General features: G+C 30.8%; 1 protein-coding gene across 1 annotated transcript; it reads left to right on the top strand.

The window, feature by feature from the left end:
* The first annotated feature begins 161 nt into the window (after positions 1-161).
* amrt (TM2 domain-containing protein 2 amaretto) lies at positions 162-20,266 on the top strand. The gene is made up of 4 exons (XM_075366440.1): positions 162-418; positions 8,116-8,203; positions 12,633-12,748; positions 19,916-20,266. Exons 1-4 carry the CDS (start codon positions 237-239, stop codon positions 20,127-20,129), a joined length of 600 nt encoding a protein of 199 aa, XP_075222555.1. The 5' UTR covers positions 162-236; the 3' UTR covers positions 20,130-20,266.
* The last annotated feature ends 432 nt before the right edge of the window (positions 20,267-20,698 follow it).

The raw sequence follows: 20,698 nt of genomic DNA on the forward strand, positions 1-20,698 counted from the left end.
AATTACAAATTATTTTTACGGGAAAAAAAATATTTTTTAAAAAGTAAATAAAGATAGCTGCTAATGTTGGCGATTAGTTTAGTTTTCCAAAATTAAGCATGTAAGAATAATATAAATTACGGGTTTGAAATTGTACATATTTCGCCTAGGTATTGTTGGCAAAAGTGTTTTGTTGTGGTTATGTGTTATGAGCTAACAGTAAAAATTTAAGGTTAAGGCTGTGTTAGAAAATACCAATGTTATTTAGTTTTAATACTATATTTCTTATTACAACGTTTGTTTTGCATTTTAATTATTGCAACTCTTTAAATGATGTGAATAAGATTGGTACTAGCAGTAATAACAATAATGGTAACTCAACCCAGGAAGAAACAATGCAGTATTTGCCTTATGGACCCTATGTTAAATGTTCATACTTGTAAGTATATTTCTTGTCTTTTGATTTAAAAAAAAATCTTCATTGTAAATATTAAATTAATGTCGTAGTGTTTCACCTTCCACCGTTTCTTACAGTTGATATGCTATTAGCCTTGCAGATCTTGTTTAATCTAGCAGTCTTTTAAACCATTTGTATCTCAACTGATAGTTACTGCTATATCCTATATTATCCTGAAGCTTGGGGTCAGATTTCCTTGCTTGTTTTCAGCCAACATTTAGAATATGTCTAGCCTGATTTTTTTATTGGTGCATTATTTTGTTCCTTGCCTGTTTAATATAAACATTTAAGTGGGTACCTCACCATACTTATTTGTAACTTTTTTGTTATTTACCCTTATATTTTTGTAAATCTGATGAACGTTGGCAATTAAATTATGTACATTTATACAGAAAGTTGAGGTTAGGAAGTTCAATGTATGGTGTGTAAGAGTTGCTTGCGTATAGTATTGGTGCAATAGTCTATGACTAAAAACATTATTGTATACTTGAATCCTGTTTTATAAGCTTAATTAAATGTTCATACCATATTAAATGTATTTGTAAGCTTCATTTCATTTTCAATAGGTTATGGGCCCAGAACATCACATAACAAAAGTTTTGTACAATATTATGACAAAGAAAATTATGTTGGTTTGAGGTTAAGCTGTGATGTTGAAGTGCTTAATGTGGATTTGGTAATATGTACAACCGAATTTGATTGTAATAGTAATACACAGGAAAATGTTACAAGGAATGAGTGCAATGATCAATGTTATTAAATTGGAAGGTGCCAGTAATTGGACTATATGAAAATTTCAAACAAAAGTTGTATTGAAAGTTGTAGCAAGTTACACAGTAAATAAAAGGAAATGGGTTTGATTGCAGAAAAAATGGAAACGGTGGACATGATAATTATATAAAAAAACAAGGACATTTGATTAATGAATGTCATTTTAGATTAGAGAAAGAGAAGAAAAATAAAGTAATGCATTTATTCTAACTGCAGGATTTGGTGATTTTTCTGTAGAATATAAGATTGTGGATAGTGGTGTGAGTGAGTACATGTGTCATATTTGAGAACTATGTAATAAAAGATTATATAGAAATTGAACTACCAAAATATGTAAAAATAGAGATGGGTCAAAGATAAAAATCATGGATATTGGAAAAATAAATTTAGAAAGTTGCAATGGTCATGAGTGCTATGAGGTTTCACATCTTTAAATAAATAATGTTCTGTATGTACCATATTTAAAAGTAAATTTATTTTCAGTGAATTGTGCTTTGAGTATGGAATACAATATGATATTTTGGATCAAAATGAATGGAAATTTAAAATAATAATGTTAGTGCTACTGCCAAATGTCAAAGTAAAATGTTTATCATGGATTTTCATTACATTTCACCAAAATATTTGATAGCTAATACTACCGCAGAACCAAATCTTGAACAAAGCTTGGAAATAAGGCATGATTATTTAGGACATAAACTTTTAACACATAAAAAGATTTTTGAAAAATAATACAGGGGAAACAACATAGGTTTCATTCAGTTCAAGCAGCATGATAACCAATTACATGTGTGAGATTGTACAGTGTGATCTACAGAGTGAATCAAAAGGATGGCAACTCCTCAACAGCTTTAAAACAGCCCCAGATATAATACTGTATAAGGTATTAGATAACTAAGGATAAGGTACTGGTCAACTACTTATAGAAATAGAATTTCAACCCCTTCTTGGGGGGTTGGTCTAGTGGTTATCACACAAATATTTTAAATATTAATACCCTTTGCATGATAGATCATTTTAAAAGTCTCTTTCAAAATGGCGGCAGGATAAAATTTGGATTTTGAAAATGACTAAATTTAATAAGTTCAGATAATAAAATTAAATTAAAATTTTATTTTATAACACAAACAATTGTTTTTGTTCAGATTTAATGAGTAAATAAATAAAAATATTGTCACCTAATCGTGCTGATCATCGATGGTCTCTCACCAGTATTACAAAAATTAAGCTTACTTCATTGTTGTGTAGTATTCCATTTAGAGTGTTTCATTATCATTCTATTAGTGTGATCGGTTGGCTAATTGATTTTGCCTACCTTTACCACATTTTTAAGCCACTTTTGTTATTTACATCTTTTTTTATATTTTTTGTAATTGTTTTTTCTGTGCTACCTGCCAACATTGCTATTAACATGTCACTTGTACAGGAGAGAGTCACACTTTTAATGATAATGGGCTTTGGTGAGTTAGGTCATATAATGAAGTTTGTGAATTTGTTCAGTGCAAATAATTGTAATCTTATTTCAAAAGGTACACTGTCAAAAACTATCAAAGAATTCAAAGAAACAAGTAACATAATAATAGGGGAAAACCAGGGAGGCCTGAATCTGCAACAAATCATTAGAGATTATGCAAGAATTTATTGAGACTCCTCATTCCTTGACCCAAACAGCAGCATGAGAACATAACATTAGTCAAAGTTAGTGATTTGAACATTAAAAAGTGAAAATTTCAAACTCTTCAAAATACGTCTGATGCAAGAACTTTATGAAGATGACTACAATCGAAGACTTGAGTTCTGCAAAATTATGATGAACAATATTTGTGCTGATCCTAATTTATTGAACAACATAATTTTTAATGATAAGATCACTTATTTTTAAATGGCAATGTAAATCACCATAATTGTCAGTACTGGACTGATATTAATCCACACTAGTATTGTGAGGCACATACTCAGTATTCAGTCGAAGTAAATGTATGGGCAGTATTGTTGGTGGATGATTGATAGAGCCTGTATTTATGGATGGAAATCTAAACTCAGTGAATTATGAGGCTTTGTTTCTCAACCATATCATTCAAAACACTGTTGGACCCAACTTCCAAAACATTTGGTTTCAAGAAGATGGTGCCCCACTCAGTCTTCAAATATGTAAAATCTTAAATGCATTTTTTCCTTGAAGATGGCTTAGTCAAAAGGGTGAAATAGAATAGCCAAGCGAGCACACTTGACTTGTCACCCACCATTAGATTACTTTCTATGGGACCACTTAAAAAGTATTGTTTATCATAATAAGCCATAAGAAACTGATGATTTACAAAAAAGAATTTGAGAATCTGCGCAAAATATCACTAGGGAATCATTGAATAATGCAGTTACAACCTTTTATTACCAACTAGCACACTGTCAGACATTGGAAGGAGCAAATTTCAAACATTATTTATTCAAATGAAATTAAGTAAATAAGCAGAAATTATGTTTAATAATTATTTTTTTTTTTAATTTATTCAATAATAAAATTTAATCAAATGTATAAAATTTAAGGAAATTTTAATAAAATGATTTACTTGGATGACAGTTCCTTAAATTATCTGTGTAATTTTTTCAAAATCTGAACTATCCCACTACCATTTTGTGCACAGAAATTGTACCAACCTTTTATTTATACCACTTTTCTTGTTTTAAAGAGATTTTTAAAATGATCTACCACACAGTGGGTGTTACCATTTAAAATGTTTGCGTTACATTCCCTGAGCCAACTCCCAAGGAGTTGAAATTCTATTTCTCGTCAGATGGTAATGTATTTGACCAATACCTTATCTTCAAAGTAATACAGTATTCTATCTGGAATGGTTTTAAAGCTGTTTCCATACTTTTGACTCACCTGTATCTGGCCCAATAAAGGTGTGTAAGAGTTGCTTACATATAGTATTTGTGCACATGGTCGATGGCTAAAAGGTTTATTATACCATTGTATTCTCATTTTATAATTTTAATTAAACATGTGTACCACATTAAATACTTGTGAAAAAGTTTCATTTGATTTTCAATAAATCTAATGTACTAATACATGTTTAAGTAATTTAGAAATTATTAGCTTTTGAAAGAAAAAGTTCATTAATTTGAAAGTCAGCTTAATTTAATTATTACAAAACATTTTTTTATCATGCTCTTCCAATGAATATTAAAAATTGTTTATTTTTACTCGTTGCCAAAATATTTTTGTGTTTCCTATAAAAGTCTGTATTGCTTTTGAACTGCAGACAGTAAAAATTATCAGCAAGACATTGCAATTGCCAAATGAATCACTATGTAAGAAAAACATATAATAAATTAGCACATGTACTAATTTTACACTTTCATTCTACATCATTCTCCCTACACAAGACCCAGTAACATCTGTAGGATGAGAACTCTGTATTAGCTCATCACCTGGCTATCCCACTGTGTGTATAATATCTTCATTTAGTCAGTTAATTCTTCATTTCTCATCTCATTTTTGTAGTTACACATTTACATATTTAGTTACACATTACATCTTACACATTTCTTCTTCAGTCATGTTTAGTTATTTTGGTCTAGACTTCTGTTGCCTTTGCTGAAACTTCAGTTTTCATATCACTTATGTTCATAGCCACACGTTACATCATAAATTGTTTACCACAATGTAATTTTGTATTGCCTTATTCAGTAATTTATTCATATCTCTGGCTGGTCTCACACAACACTATATATGCAGTATTCTCTGCTTGTTGCTGCTACCTTTCAACTCTGCTGTCATTATAATGGTCTATCCTGAATATATAGAACAAATTATCTCATTTATTGTTTCATCCACTAGCACTGCAACGTACTATGACAGTTGCTGCTTCGCAGTCTACTTTTCCTTTTCTATATATGTCGGTAGAATTTTAATTTAGTCTGTTATAAATGTATTGTACCATTTGATACAAAATGTCACTCATAGTCATCTTCTCAGAAAACTTTCTGAGAATGAAAGTCTGCAAATGATTTATTTATGTTTTACTGAAATTAATCTTTTTCAGATTCATATTAGTCCTCTGTTCTGTTAAAAAAAATAATAAATTAGGTTTATCCAATAAGACAGATCATGTAATAAACAATAAACATTCTATTTCTGATATTAACACAAATTTAGAAACATTAGAAATTAGTAAAGATTACAAAAATTAAATATATTAGAAAAAGATGACTAAAATTAAATATATTAGAAAAATATTACATATATAAATACAAACAAAATTTTAATTTGATAAACCGTCAGACACTGTTTGAGGCTGTCAGTTAAAAAAAAAAACTACAACAGAGAGCAGCACTTGTATAATAATACGCAATTTTAATTATTTTAATATTTTTATTTTGCAGTTTAACTAAATTATTATTGTCATAACTGAGGATGTGGGATCACGCAAAGGTACTTTCATCATAAAATTAAGGTAAAATTGTCTTACTTTACATACATGTCTACATATCTTATCTTAATTTTACATGAAAGTATTTTCACAGGATCCCAGAAACTCATGATTGAAATACTTAATTAAACGGCATATTAAATTTTAAAATAATTATCTATATTATAGAATTTAAAGCTTAAATAAAGTTTAACAGTACATAGGAGTAATACAATTATTAATTAAAATAATAAGATAAAAAATTAATTTCACTAAAGTAATGTATATATATTGCATTATTGGTTATTTTTCTTAAATATATTTAACATTTTAAGCCTTTTTCACTATTTTGCATTGGGTCATTGTTTGCACTTGCTTCAGTGAATAACACAAGCAAGCTCTGTTGTACGCAATTTGTTAGTATAATGAAGAAAGGTAATTCAGAGATTTATTCAACCAACTTAAACTAAACTTTTAAATTAGATATTAGGTGCAAGATTCAGTGGCTTTACTAGTGGAAGCAAGTGAAGTAAAGTGATGGGACTGTGCAATATAGCTGAAAACTTAATTATGTTTCTGTTGTCCAAAAACATGTAAATTTGTGAATTAGTTAATTGGATATTTTTATTATTAAAAATATATTTTTTTAAATGCATGAAGCAATTGCCTTTTAAAATAAATGGTCCATGAACATGAAATATTTTTTATAATCAACATTTAAAAGATATTGTTTATAAAGAACCTTTACTTCTTTAAGCATTAGAAAAATTAATGTTTCTGATAAGAATGAGGATCAGGAATTAGATTCTAAAACCTTATTATTTCTTGTTTTTAATTTGTTTTCCTTTAAGACTTACCACTTTTTATGCTTGTTAATAAGAATGTAAGAAAAGATCCCAAATCCTTTCCTTAATTGAGAACTCCTTCTAGCTAGATATTGTAAATCCTGTTAGTGTTTTTAATTTAACTTTCATTTTTATGTGATTTCTGATGTGCAGTTGTACGAGTATGTTCAGCTCACAATGTACTGTGAAATATTCTTTGATTATACATACAATCATGATTTCCCTAATTACTAACATAATAAATTCTTCTTGCATCAGCACTATGTACACTCCATCGTTTCATATTATTTTTTTGTGCTTTGACCATCATTTCTGTTTTTTTTATTTTCACATTATTATAACTAATCACTATCACTATGCTGATCAATTTACTTATTGTTATGGTGATGAATTACAGCATAACAGAACTAAAATATTTCTATTGTCTCATTTTTAAATAGAAAATAAATATGAAGGGTGGCTGAAATGTAATGAACAATTGCCAATAACTTGTAAATGAAAACAGGTAGTCAAATGAAACAAATATAGCATTAAAGCACTTTTTATTTGCTACCAAAAAACTTACTTTTGGAAAAATAGCTTAAAAGCTATTTTTCCATGTAGGCTCCATTTACAGATATATATTTCTTCCACCATGAACCAGTTTTCTTATTCTGTCAATGAAGAATGCTGGTGTTCCAAGACCACACTGTGTTCTTCAGTTCATTATCCATAGTTAAATAAATACCCTTAATATCCTTCTTTATTGCCAAAAGGATTGAAAATTGCATGGCCCCAGATCTGCTGAGTGTGGATGGTGAATTATCATGTTGTGGAATTTCAATCTATGGATTGTCATAAAATGTGGCACACATGTCTCCTAAAGTGTTTTGATATTGTAATGTGATGCAACAGTCATTTGAATAAAATTTATTTGGCTCTTTTTGATTGCTTATCATCAGTCACAGAAATTGGTCAACGGCTGGCTGCAGCAAGGTTCATCCTCAATATTTGTTTTACCAGTTGAAGCAAAACTTTTATTGCCCACGTACTCAGTATTTTGGTCAACAGTTTCATTCCCATAAATGGCTCTTAGATAAGAATGAATGTCGCTAGCTGCTAAAAACTGTTACTTTTTCTGCTGTTAAAAATTCATTCAATGCGCATTTTCATATGTTGATGTAGCAGACTCTGTAATAATAGCAACTGAAAGAAAATGAGTGGATGTAGGTCAGTGAGTTTTGGAATTTAGGTAGTACAGGAAATTATCTAAACGATGGTAGCACCATCTTTTAGATTCTATGTGCTTTGACGTTTTGTTCTTCCTTTAAGTTGCAGTGTGCATTACATTTCAGCCACTCCTCATACCACAACTTGAAGATTAATTTATTTTCTGGTATTCAAAATTTGGCCTGCTGTTATGAATAAATGCTGTGAAACAGACTTTTCATGAATTAAAATTATGTTGATGTTGAAAATTATACTCAAAATAGCACAACCTCTTCTTTTCCAGCTAATATTATGGTAAATTTTAAATTCACACAGTTTTAATTTAAACTACAAGTAACTTCTGCTGAGTTTAGACAATATGTGCTAAAATTTTGTTGGACTTAACATACTGTTAAATTTTCTTTTTAAAAGCATACAGTTATACATTTTTATTTTTGTTTAGACCTAGAGAATTTTTGGACTGTGAAGAGCCAGTAGATCATAAAGGGAATAGAACAGCAAAGGAAGAAGCAGGACATGGTTGTGTTAAGGTACAAATTTATACTTTCAGTTATTTTGCATTTGATATTTTTTAATGTATACACATGATGACAGTTAAGTTCCCAAATTAAGGCAACTAAATACATATGCAATAAATAAAAAATATGTATTATTACTTCATTCAATAAAATGTTAGTATATTAAAAAATGTTAGCTGTTGCTGAAGCTGACAAGTGGAATGTGGGGGATTCCTAGTTTTGTCTGGAAACATTGATCAAAGAATGTGTTGCTGCATTGTTAAGTAGAAGAAACCAGAGCCCATTTTTTACACATTTAGGCCTAACATGATGAATTCAAATAGTTAATTGTATCATCATCACTTCTCTATAGAATATACTGTCAACAGTCTAATGTTCTAGCTCTCTTACTCTTTAAGATGTAATGGGTTGGCATCCCCATGGCTCTACACACTGAGCAGCTTTTCTTCTCTCTACTCATTGAGCTGCTGAATGTTTTACATCATACCAAGAATATTGTACAAATTACAACATGTACACTTACACAGCTACACAACAACATCTTGCACTGTTTCTTCATACATTTATACTCAGTGGTGTTATGACACTTTATGAAACACAACTTTTAACCCAAGGTGGAAACTTTCATGCAGATGGGTGGATGGCTGTACATAGTGATGTCCTCTGGGAACCAGGATGAACAAATTTTATGCAGTCCTAGCTCTAGTATGTGTGCGCTCTGCCGGAGTGGTCCATTATATTGCTGGTACTCGTGGGAATCTTATGTCAGTCCCAATTAATAATCCTTTGGTGGTTGTGTCTACTAAAAAAAAAAAAAATCAAAAGACCCAGGAGTTTAAAAAGATTTTTGACTGACGTCAAGCAAACGATGTATCGCTGTAACAGAGAGTGTCAAGTTATCTAATTTCCTTGTAATGAAGTGTTACCAAGAGGGTAAATCCTTGGCAAAGGTTTCTCCATTCATAATAAACAAATGTGTTTTAGCAGCTTGTGGCTCTCTGAAGTCTATTAAAAATCAGGAGTGTTGTCCTATGAATCAAAGTAAGTAATGACGATCAGACTTGAAAGCTCAGAGATGGTGACAACTCTTCTTAACTGTCAGCAGTCTGTCATTTCTGTACAGAGGATCATGGGGTAGGAGAGTTGTGTTGATATACCAAAATCCTCACATATTATAAATTTTTCTTCTCCCACTGTTCGTGAGAGAATAAGAATTGGCTACCGATCTGTCCTTTTTGAACTTGGTATATACGGTCGCAGAAACTTTCATTCTGCTAGCAAAAAATATCCCTGCAGTCACAGTGAAGATATTGGTGCCATTTAAATGAATATCTGCAACTTATACCTTCTGCCAAATTCTGATATCGGTTAGGATGATCTGTCCAGTCTGTTTTCATAGATTCCTTTACCTTGCCTAATAATTGGCAATTTCAACGTCCATCACTATTCACGGGGCTCATCATCATGTTCTTCTATACCATATCATATAAACATCATCATGTTCATCTTGGTGGTACTGTACTTGATCGACTGAGACAGAACTTAAATCTCTGCTTATTGAACTATGGGTCGTACACATTTATCATCTTCATCAGGTACATTTTCATGCATCTATCTGTCCTTGTGTTCAGCAACCCTACTCCCACATCTTAACTGGCTCATTTACAAAAACCTCTTGGAAGCAATCACAGATCGATTGTTATTTCAGTCAGTAATAGTGTTTTGCCTCCAATTCAGCCGTACAGATGGGTGGTTTGAAAAGCAGACTGGATCAGACGCAAGGATTGCTTTGGCCAATACAACAAGAGTGGTAGCATGAACCACCAACCTGCCAAGTTTACACACCTGATACTCAATATTATCAGGTGTGATACTATTATTATTATTATCAGGTAATACTCAGTAGTATAAGTGAATTTATTCCTCTAATATCTGAAAAGTTAAAGCAGCCTGCTGTTCCATGGTAGGATGAAGACTGCAGGAGTGCTCTAAGGGATTGTCGCAGGGCTTTACATAAGTTCAGTCGAAGGCGTATGAAAAAATTCCTCTGTGCCTTCTGCAATGCATGGGCTGTTTGCCGTTGAGTGTTTTGGTTTGCTAGACGGAAATCATGGCTGAATGAATTATGTCGATACCATTTCTCAGACAACTCCCATCATCGGTTGTTTGGAGAAAATTTCACGCTATGTGTGGATTGTGACAATCTCTGTTGCCAATTGGACTGAAAAGCAACAGCAACCATGCCACCGCACCAGTTGATGTGGCAAACATCAACTGGTGTTGAAATGTGTTTGAAATTCATTTAAATCATACTGTCATGAATTTATGTTGCAGGTAGAATCATACCATTCAACACAGTTGTTCTTAAGGAGTGTTCTTCACTTTGCACAATTTTAACATTTCAAATGTTGTAAAAGAAAAAAGAATTGAAAAAAGTAAAATACTACAGATAATTTGCTACCATGTTAACAGTAGTATGTAAAAGTGAAAACAAAATAAAAACAAGAAGTAGCAGTGGCTAAGGAAGCATTTAACAGAAAGAAACTGTTATTGTGTAATAAGATGAAGCTAGGTGTGAAAACATCTATGTACTGTTACATTTGAAATATATTTGAAGGTGAAGCATGAACACTAAGATAAAAAAGAAAGGCTTCTAAAATGTAAGGAAGAAATATATTGGAAAATAATAAATGGACAAAGTGAAAAATGAAGTTAATGTTAACAAGAATAGAAGCTTAATCAAAACAATTCAGAATAAGGCAGTTAGCCAGAATATATTGTGAGAGAAGAAGGATTGATCAAAGCAGTGTAGAAGGTGTGGAAAAAAGTCTGAAATAGAATTAAAATTGTAGATGATCTAAAAAGCCTACTGGGCTGGTCTAGTGGTTAACTCAACATTGCAATCAACTGATTTCAAAATCAAGAGTTCTAAGGTTCAAATCTTAGTAAAAGCAGTTACTTTTATACAGATTTGAATACTAGATTATGGATACCAGTGTTCTTTGGTGGTTGGGTTTCAATTAACCACACATCTCAGGAATGGTCGACCTAAGTCTGTACAAGACTACTCTTCATTTTTATTCATACATATTATCCTCATTAATCCTCCGAAATATGTTTAAAGATAAACAGAAAAAAGAAAGATGATCTAAAAGGAAATGAAGCTACAATAATTTTAAAAGTTAAGATGGGAATAGAAGAGAATAGTGAAAAAGAATGATGATGATTTAGAGAATTAGATTATTGTGGTGGATGTCCGTAACAAAAAATGGAAATGATCAGGACACATGGAGCATGCACTCTATGCTGATGGATGTTATCAAGGATGAACTTCAACCTTTACATAAAGGAAACATGGCAAGGGCAACAGGAGAGTTTAATAGACTAAGGAACACCCAGACTGAAATGGTTGGATCAAGTACTTTTAAAACTAATTAAGACTGGAATACCTGGAGTAGCATTTTGGTGAGCCCAGTTACTGTTTTGCTGTTAGTAATTTATAGTTGGCTCACCAAAATTATTATTAAAAGAAATCATAAAATATTATCTCTTATATTCTTTATTATCTCCTGTTCTCTGTGGCATCATCTTTGCCTCTTATGTGGAAGGTTCAACAATTTTTAAATCCATCATGTTTTTGTTTTCATATTTGACAAAATCCACATCCATTTTTAATCATAAAAGAAGGATGTCAGGCACAGTTTCATAATAGATTATATTATGTATTATCATTTCATAATCATTTATTATGAAATTAATATTAATTGATTTTATATTTTAAAAGTATTTTACCATTTGCAGAAGTGATGATTGTTACTTAATTTCTGAAAGGCCAGTTCATACAGATATTTACATACTTTCAGTCTGTGAGATCTTCCATTTGTAAATAATGATGATTTCTACTATCTGTTATATATTTATTATCATATAGGAAACTCTTACTTTCCTGTAATGAATACTACTAGTTATTCATATGAATGGTTATTATTAATTAGCAACTTAACTCATCAGCTTATTACAGTGGCTTAATTATGCCAGCTAATTTTTATTACTTTAACATTTAATAAGCTTTAAGTTGCCATAAGTTATGAAAAACTTGTTTTTATTACATTTTCTTCTTCTTGATATTCACATACTTCATTTATTTTCTTAAATATATTTATGTAATTTAATTTATTATTATTAGTATTTTTTCTTACTTTGTAAAAGCTAGATTTGGATTATTTTTTTATGTTTTTTAATGTTTTGTGATCATTATTTGTGAATGTAAAGTAACCTGCTTTAAACATACACATTACTGTAAGTATCATAATAGGGTTTTATATTGATCACCTTTGCGGTAAGAAATATTTATTCATAGGTTAAAAGTTAATTAATCTAAGTTTTTATATTTTTAAATTAATATAAACATATATTGTAGTTCATAAAAATCTATTTTTAGTTTGGTGGATATCGTTATGAGGAAGTAGAAAAAGCAAAAGCTCAGTGTGTAGTTTTACCTTATATCGAATGTTATGGTCCAAGAACATTTTACAAAGATGGATTTCCTTGTATTAAGTAAGTAATTTTTTTCTTTTACTTAAATACAAACAGATTTAACTTATCAAATTTCAGCTTTCAGTAATTATGATTATTGAAGACGAAATCTATAAAAATTATAAATTAGTAGCTTTATATTATATGACAATAAAAAAAAAAAAACAAGAAAATTAAACCAGATGCCATTGAATTAAATCCTTTTTCACAGAATCATTGAATATTATGCTAACAAGAATTTTCTCATTTCATTTGCATTAGTATCGGCCCATTAAAATAACTTTTTATTGTTTCTGGCTTCTTTACTGAAACATTGATTAGTGAAAAGATTAGTCTCAGTAATGATAAATCTAATTTTTTTTTTTTTTGTCGTCAGTCATTTGACTGGTTTGATGCAGCTCTCCAAGATTCCCTATCTAGTGCTAGTTGTTTCATTTCAGTATACTCTCTACATCCTACATCCCTAACAATTTGTTTTACATATTCCAAACGTGGCCTGCCTACACAATTTTTCCCTTCTACCTGTCCTTCCAATATTAAAGCGACTATTCCAGGATGCCTTAGTATGTGGCCTATAAGTCTGTCTCTTCTTTTAACTATATTTTTCCAAATGTTTTTTCTTCATCGATTTGCCGCAACACCTCTTCATTTGTCACTTTATCTATCCATCTGATTTTTAACATTCTACTATAGTACCACATTTCAAAAGCTTCTGTTTTCTTCACAGGTACTCCGATTGTTCAAGTTTCACTTCCATATAAAGCCACGCTCCAAACATATACTTTAAAAAATCTTTTCCGGACATTTAAATTAATTTTTTGATGTAAACAAATTATATTTCTGACTGAAAGCTCATTCCGCCTGTGCTATTCGGCATTTTATATCGCTCCTGCTTTGTCCATCTTGTAATTCTACTTCCCAAATAACAAAATTCTTCTACCTCCATAATCTTTTCTCTTCCTATTTTCACATTCAGTGGTCCATCTTCATTATTTCTGTTACATTTCTTTACTTTCGTTTTGTTGTTGTTTATTTTCATGCAGTAGTTCTTGTGTAGGACTTCATCCATGCTGTTCATTGTTTCTTTTAAATCCTTTTTACTCTCAGCTAGAATTACTATATCATCAGTAAATAGTAGCATCTTTATCTTTTCACCTTGTACTGCTACTCCAGATCTAAATTGTTCTTTAACATCATTAACTGCTAGTTCTATGTAAAGATTAAAAAGTAACGGAGATAGGGAACATCCGTGTCAGACTCCTTTTCTTATTATGGCTCCTTTCTTATGTTCTTCAATTATTACTGTTGCTGTTTGGTTCCTGTAAATGTTAGCAATCATTCTTCTATCTCTGTATTTGAACCCAATTTTTTTTAAATGCTGAACATTTTATTCCAGTCTACGTTTTCGAATGCCTTTTCTAGGTCTATATAAATGCCAAGTATGTTAGTTTGTTTTTCTTTAATCTTCCTTCTACTATTAATCTCAGGCCTAAAATTGCTTCCCTTGTCCCTATACTTTTCCTGAAACCAAATTGGTCTTTTCCTAACACTTCTTCCACTCTCCACTCAATTCTTCTGTATAGAATTCTAGTTATGATTTTTGATGCATGACTAGTTAAACTAATTGTTCTGTATTCTTCACATTTATCTGCCCCTGCTTTCTTTGGTATCATGACTACAACACTCTTTTTAAAGTCTAACGGAACTTCCCCTTTTTCATAAATATTACACACCAGTTTGTATAATCTATCAATCGCTTCCTCACCTGCACTACGCAGTAATTCTACAGGTGTTCCGTCTATTCCAGGAGCCTTTCTGCCATTTAAATCTTTTAATGCTCTCTTAAATTCAGTATTGTTTCTCCCATTTCATCCTCCTCAACTTCCTCTTCTTCCTCTATAACACCATTTTCTAATTCATTTCCTCCGTATAACTCTTCAATATATTCCACCCATCTATCGACTACCTTTCGTATTATATATTGGTGTACCATCTTTGTTTAACACATTATTAGATTTTAATTTATGTACCCCAAAATTTTCCTTAACTTTCCTGTATGCTCCATCTATTTTACCAATGTTCATTTCTCTTTCCACTTCTGAACACTTTTCTTTAATCCACTCTTCTTTCGCCAGTTTGCACTTCCTGTTTATAGCATTTCTTAATTGCCGATAGTTCCTTTCTTCATCACTATCATTCTTATATTTTCTACGTTCATTCATCAGCTGCAATATATCGTCTGAAACCCAAGGTTTTCTACCAGTTCTCTTTATTCCGCCTAAGTTCGCTTCTGCTGATTTAAGAATTTCCTTTTTAACATTCTCCCATTCTTGTTCTACATTTTCTACCTTATCTTTTTTACTCAGACCTCTTGCGATGCCCTCCTCAAAAATCTTCTTTACCTCCTCTTCCTCAAGTTTCTCTAAATTCCACCGATTCATCTGACACCTTTTCTTCAGGTTTTTAAACCCCAATCTACATTTCATTATCACCAAATTATGGTCGCTGTCAATGTCTGCTCCAGGGTAAGTTTTGCAGTCAACGAGTTGATTTCTAAATCTCTGCTTAACCATGATATAATCTATCTGATACCTTGCAGTATCGCCTGGCTTTTTCCAAGTGTATATTCTTCTATTATGATTTTTAAATTGGGTGTTGGCAATTATTAAATTATACTTCGTGCAAAACTCTATAAGTCGGTCCCCTCTTTCATTCCTTTTGCCCAGCCCGTATTCACCCACTATATTTCCTTCCTTGCCTTTTCCAATCTTCAACTATTATTAAATTTTCATCCCCTTTTACGCGTTTAATTGCTTCATCAATCTCTTCGTATACACACTCTACCTCATCATCATCATGGGCGCTTGTGGGCATATAGACGTTAACAATTGTTGTCGGTTTAGGTTTTGATTTTATCCTTATTACAATGATTCTATCGCTGTGCGTCTTGAAATACTCCACTCTCCTCCCTATCTTCTTGTTCATCACGAAACCTACTCCAGCCTGCCCATTATTTGACGCTGAGTTAATTACTCTAAAATCACCTGACCAAAAGGTCAGGTAAATCTAATATATCATCTGATAAAACCATGGTAAACAGCTCAAATGGATTTTCTGTTGAAATGTCAGATCTTAAGTACTGATTATCTTGAAACTCCTAGAAGGAATTTACATTTAAATCAGCAATAGGAGACTAGTCAGGCCTGGTTATTGTAGCTTCAACTCCACTTAATTCTGATGTATGAAAGTTATGTGAAGAATAAAAATCCCTTAACCATGTTTCTGGATAATTCCAGTCCTCATCAGTGTTGTCAGAAAAATCTGCTGTAGATGCATAAACAGAATTGCTGCTCTGAGCAGTAATTGTAACATATGGATAAAACCTGCTGTACTGGGTTCAGAGGAATCTACTGTATTATTTTCTGCTAGATTAAATGTTATCTTGACAGATTTAATGTTATCAGTAGATAAATATGAAGTTTGTATTATAATCAAAAAACCCTAATTTTTTCATCTGACACCAATAATTCACACTTCACTCACTCACACTTCAACTGACACCAATAATTTTTTTTTGGCATTAGTAAAATGAAAAGAAAAGAATAAAAAAATTGCAAAACTAAAGAAACAAACACTTTTTAGTCACATCTGGTAGACAAATATGACAGACATCAAGGTCGCTAGTAAACAAAGGCACGGTGTGTAGGTGTGCCACTCCACCACCATTTCTATCTAGCCAAGATGGTTCACCTGAGAACCACTGAGTAATTTGATGTGACAAATAGCTGGCGCAACACACCTGAGTACTGATGCACTTCTTTTGTAGGTCAAAGTGTAACATGGGTGTGGTGTGCCAAATATTTTTTTGGGATAAAACAAATTCCAAAAAACTAAAATAAATCACTATTGAATGCATTATTTCAAATACAATTTTTCGAAAGAACTAGAGAAGACTGTTCATGACATCAAACATCTTTCTATTAAAAGCAGAGAAATATTATGCTGCTGGCAGGAACATGTTAAAAACAAAATTGTAAACTAACATAATCCTACACTGGTAAAACAGCCTTTGTTTTGATCACAGAAACTGGAAATTTTTTTTGAGTTTGTTGAAAGTAGTCGTATTACTCTACAGAAATGGTGAAGATCATTGTAATCCCAACTCATGTCAATACTAATATTTAATCTTTCATAAAATATCTCGGAATAATGGTAAACAATAATTTAAGTAGAAATGGACTTAAGACATATAAAAATCTCTAAGCATAAACTCAGATTTGTTACTAACGTAATGAAAATATTAAAGAGCTAAAAATATTTATGCTGTCCTTGTATAAAATATATTTCCTGCAAAACAAATAATAAAATAATTATTAATGGTCTTAGTAAATATCTAAGTCTTCAAATTTTTTTATGATTAGACAATTATGATAGTAATAGTTACAAATGTTACATATATATATGTAACATTTTATATAAGTTGAATATTATTAGATGGAGAGGGAAGTAATTTGGAAACTAATTCTAGAGCTTGAAATTAGGAAAAAGGGTCATACAAACATATGTCCAAAAATGTTTTGGACAAAAAACAAAAAATCTGCCTAGATTTCAATTCCTTCAGTGAAATGAAGTCATACTGACATTTTTAAGGTATTACATAAAGGATAAACTTGATGGTTTTTTATGTTTTTTGACCTGTAAAATCAGATAAAACTGGTCCCAGAACTATATCTCCTGTAGTTTTCATGATATCCAACGTAAAACAGAAAGATTTGATAAAATCATTTTTTTTTAGATTTGAAGTACAGTAACTTTGTTAAATGATTAATAAATGCTTAAATTTTATTATCAACTTGTAGAGAATTTAATTTTGAGAAAATTATGTAGTCTATGAAAAAAAATTGCAACTGTTTTATTAAAAACAGAACAGAAGAATGTTATTAATTTGTTAAGATTAAAAACAACTGTTTTTAGTACAGTAAGGAGGACCTTAGATGCTTAGGAACTGCATCCTTATCATGTTCAGAAATTTCAACACCTCCTACTTGGTGACCATGCCAGGGGACTGCAGTTTTGCAACGGGTTAAAAATAATTATCACTTAAATCCATTCATACTATTTTCAACGAAGCTACTTTTATCCTAATGGTGTAAACAACTCACAGATTTCACATTGGTGGTCTGAAGAAAACTCACATACTGTAGTTGAATCAAATTTCCAGCAACAATTTTTGGTGTGATCGACAACCAATGTAGACCCCCTTTCTTACTAGAATGTCACAGGGAGAAACTACCTGGAATTTTTAAATAATGAATTTCTTAGCGTTTGAAAATGTATCATAGGCAATACAAATTGAAATGTAGTATGAACTTTGAACCAACATATTTCACAAATGAAGTAAATTTACTGGTTAATGGATCGTATATAAAGGGTTAGTAAATTGGCCACCTAGATCATCGAACCTTACTCCCTTAGAATACTGTTCATGGAGATGGTTGAGGTGTAACATGAGGTATATAAGCAAAAAGTAGACAAATGTAATGAACTGATCACTTGTATTCTTAATACTGTTGCCCTCATCAAGAAATGCAAATGTATCATTAGATTGACGACAGAAAATGTAAGGAAACTACTTGAAAAGTGCATTGATGTCAGTGGTGGAATTTTTGAACATTTATTGTAAATTAAAGTATAAACCACAGTGAGTATTTTTTTTAAGTAGAATAAAAATATTTTAATTTTTCAAAGGTTAAATTTATTGTACTAAAAACTACTGTTTTTACTTTTTTAAATTCATAATATTTTTTGTTTTGTTTTTAATTTTAAAAGTTGTTTTCCTTTCTCGAACATCAATTTTCTCAGAATTAAATTCTGTACAATTTTTGTTATTATACATTTATTAGTTATTAAACAAAGCTATTGTACACAAAAAATATGTTTTTCGTTACTGAATTTTTCTGTTGGATATTATGAAAACAGGGGGAGGGAGATACAATTCTGAGAACTGTTTAATTTGATTTTTTAGGTAAAAAAAAAAGAAACCATCAAGTTTACCCCTCACATGACTTAAAAATCTCAGTATAACCTCATTTCAGTGGTGGAACTGGAAATCCAGGTAAAATGTTTTGCTTGCTGTAACTCAATAACAAAGAAAGTTTTCTGACATGTTTTTATTTACTTTTTCCTTATTTCAAGCTCTTTAGAATCAGTTCCCTTTCCTGTCATCAGTACAGCCATGAGTGGCTCTTACTATTGCCGCCTACTGAAACAAAAGATAGGATATACCCATCAGAGATGAGAGATATCCTTTTCCATGACGCCAGGTCGCAAACTGCAATGGGATGAATTGGAAGAAATGCCCTGAGAAATCCTCGACCACCCTCTCTACAATCCAGATTTGTCCCCCTGTGACTATTTTTTGTTTGCACCCTTGAAAGAATTGCCTGGAGGGGAACAATTCGTAAACAAAGATGTCGAGGAACACATGTGCAATTGGTTGATGACTCATTTTCAAACTTTTTATGAACAAGGAATATTAATGCTTCCAAATCATTCGCAAAAGTATGTAGGTAATGCAGGAGACTATATAGAGAATTGATGAAGGTATGAATTGTGTCTATTATTAATCAATAAATTTATATAAAAATATTACATTTATATTTGATTCACCCTCTTATTTTAAAGAAATTTTGTCACTGATTTTATTTGTTTTAGTACTATTTCTTTTCAGAATTTCTTTCTTAGCTATGAATCCATGCCATCCTAAATTTTTTCGATTGCGGTATCTGCTAGAACAATATCATGTTTAATTCCATTCTACATCTTCAGATTTACAAGTGTCATACAGATGGCTTTATTCTTCTTAAGTCTGATTTCTAAGTGCCATTTTGGTTCTGAGAGTGCATTTTCTATCAGCATGGAATTGATGTTAAGTTTGGTGAAATTAAGTTCAGTTTTTTTTTTTTTAGTTTAATATTTTCTGGGTCTGTTACCTTTAAAGTGAATTTTATAGAAAAATTTGTTTGTCTACTTTTACTTAAATTTTCATTATTACATCTTGGAACATTAGTTGTTTATTGGAATAAATACATGCATTTTTTTGTTTACATTTCTTTCTCTTTAATGTGTTATTTGTTTTATGTTTGCATTTTTAACTTTATATTCATAAATCTTGTTTTTGAATTATAGATACAAAGGACATTATTTTGTTACAACCTTAATGTACAGTATTTTGCTGGGTTTTCTCGGTATGGATAGATTTTGTCTCGGTCAAACCGGTACTGCTGTTGGTAAATTACTTACTTTAGGAGGAATTGGAATTTGGTGGATCGTAGATGTTATTTTATTAGTCACAAATGGTCTTCAACCAGAAGATGGTACAAATTGGAATGCTTATGCATAATACACTGTGTATTAAAAAAAAAGTTGAGTTTATTTGTATTTAGTATATTGTATTATATTTATGTATTCATTTTTTAAAAATAGTCATGTTTCTATTTCATGTATTTTTTTGTGTAAATAAATATTTGTAATAAAATATTTTTAGTTATGTTATTTACTGCACTTTATTTTTCAAATATAAATTTCTGTTAAGAAGCAACAGGAAATTTAACAGAAGTTAATTCAAGTATTCAGTATTAATTCAAGTTGTTGAATTAATTGTTAACTGTGTTCTTACGTTAGTTTTTCAACTGCATTTTATAAAGAAATTCTTTTTCTATACACTGCTTTACATTTAACTTTTGATTTCCCATTTTACTATTTATTATTGTACACAGAACTGGCAAAATTTCTATACATACATTCACCTTCAAAATAAATGTTTTGTTTATCAACATGTCTCGGTTTTGAAAAAAAAAATTCTGGCAATTCCTTTTTTTGAAGTTGTTAAAAGACAATTATTCTTTACAGCAAATAAACTTTTGTTATAAACAGTATTTAGCAAAACAAGTTGATGTATTTGAATATTAT

Source organism: Lycorma delicatula, chromosome 5, assembly GCF_047948215.1.
Source record: "Lycorma delicatula isolate Av1 chromosome 5, ASM4794821v1, whole genome shotgun sequence".
NCBI classification, from domain to species: domain Eukaryota; kingdom Metazoa; phylum Arthropoda; class Insecta; order Hemiptera; family Fulgoridae; genus Lycorma; species Lycorma delicatula.

Coding starts and splice junctions, on each gene's coding strand:
- amrt (XM_075366440.1), top strand. CDS start 237: ATGTTATTTAGTTTTAATACTATATTTCTTATTACAACGTTTGTTTTG. Junction 419..8,115: donor TATGTTAAATGTTCATACTT/GTAAGTATATTT, acceptor ATTTTTGTTTAG/ACCTAGAGAATTTTTGGACT. Junction 8,204..12,632: donor CAGGACATGGTTGTGTTAAG/GTACAAATTTAT, acceptor ATCTATTTTTAG/TTTGGTGGATATCGTTATGA.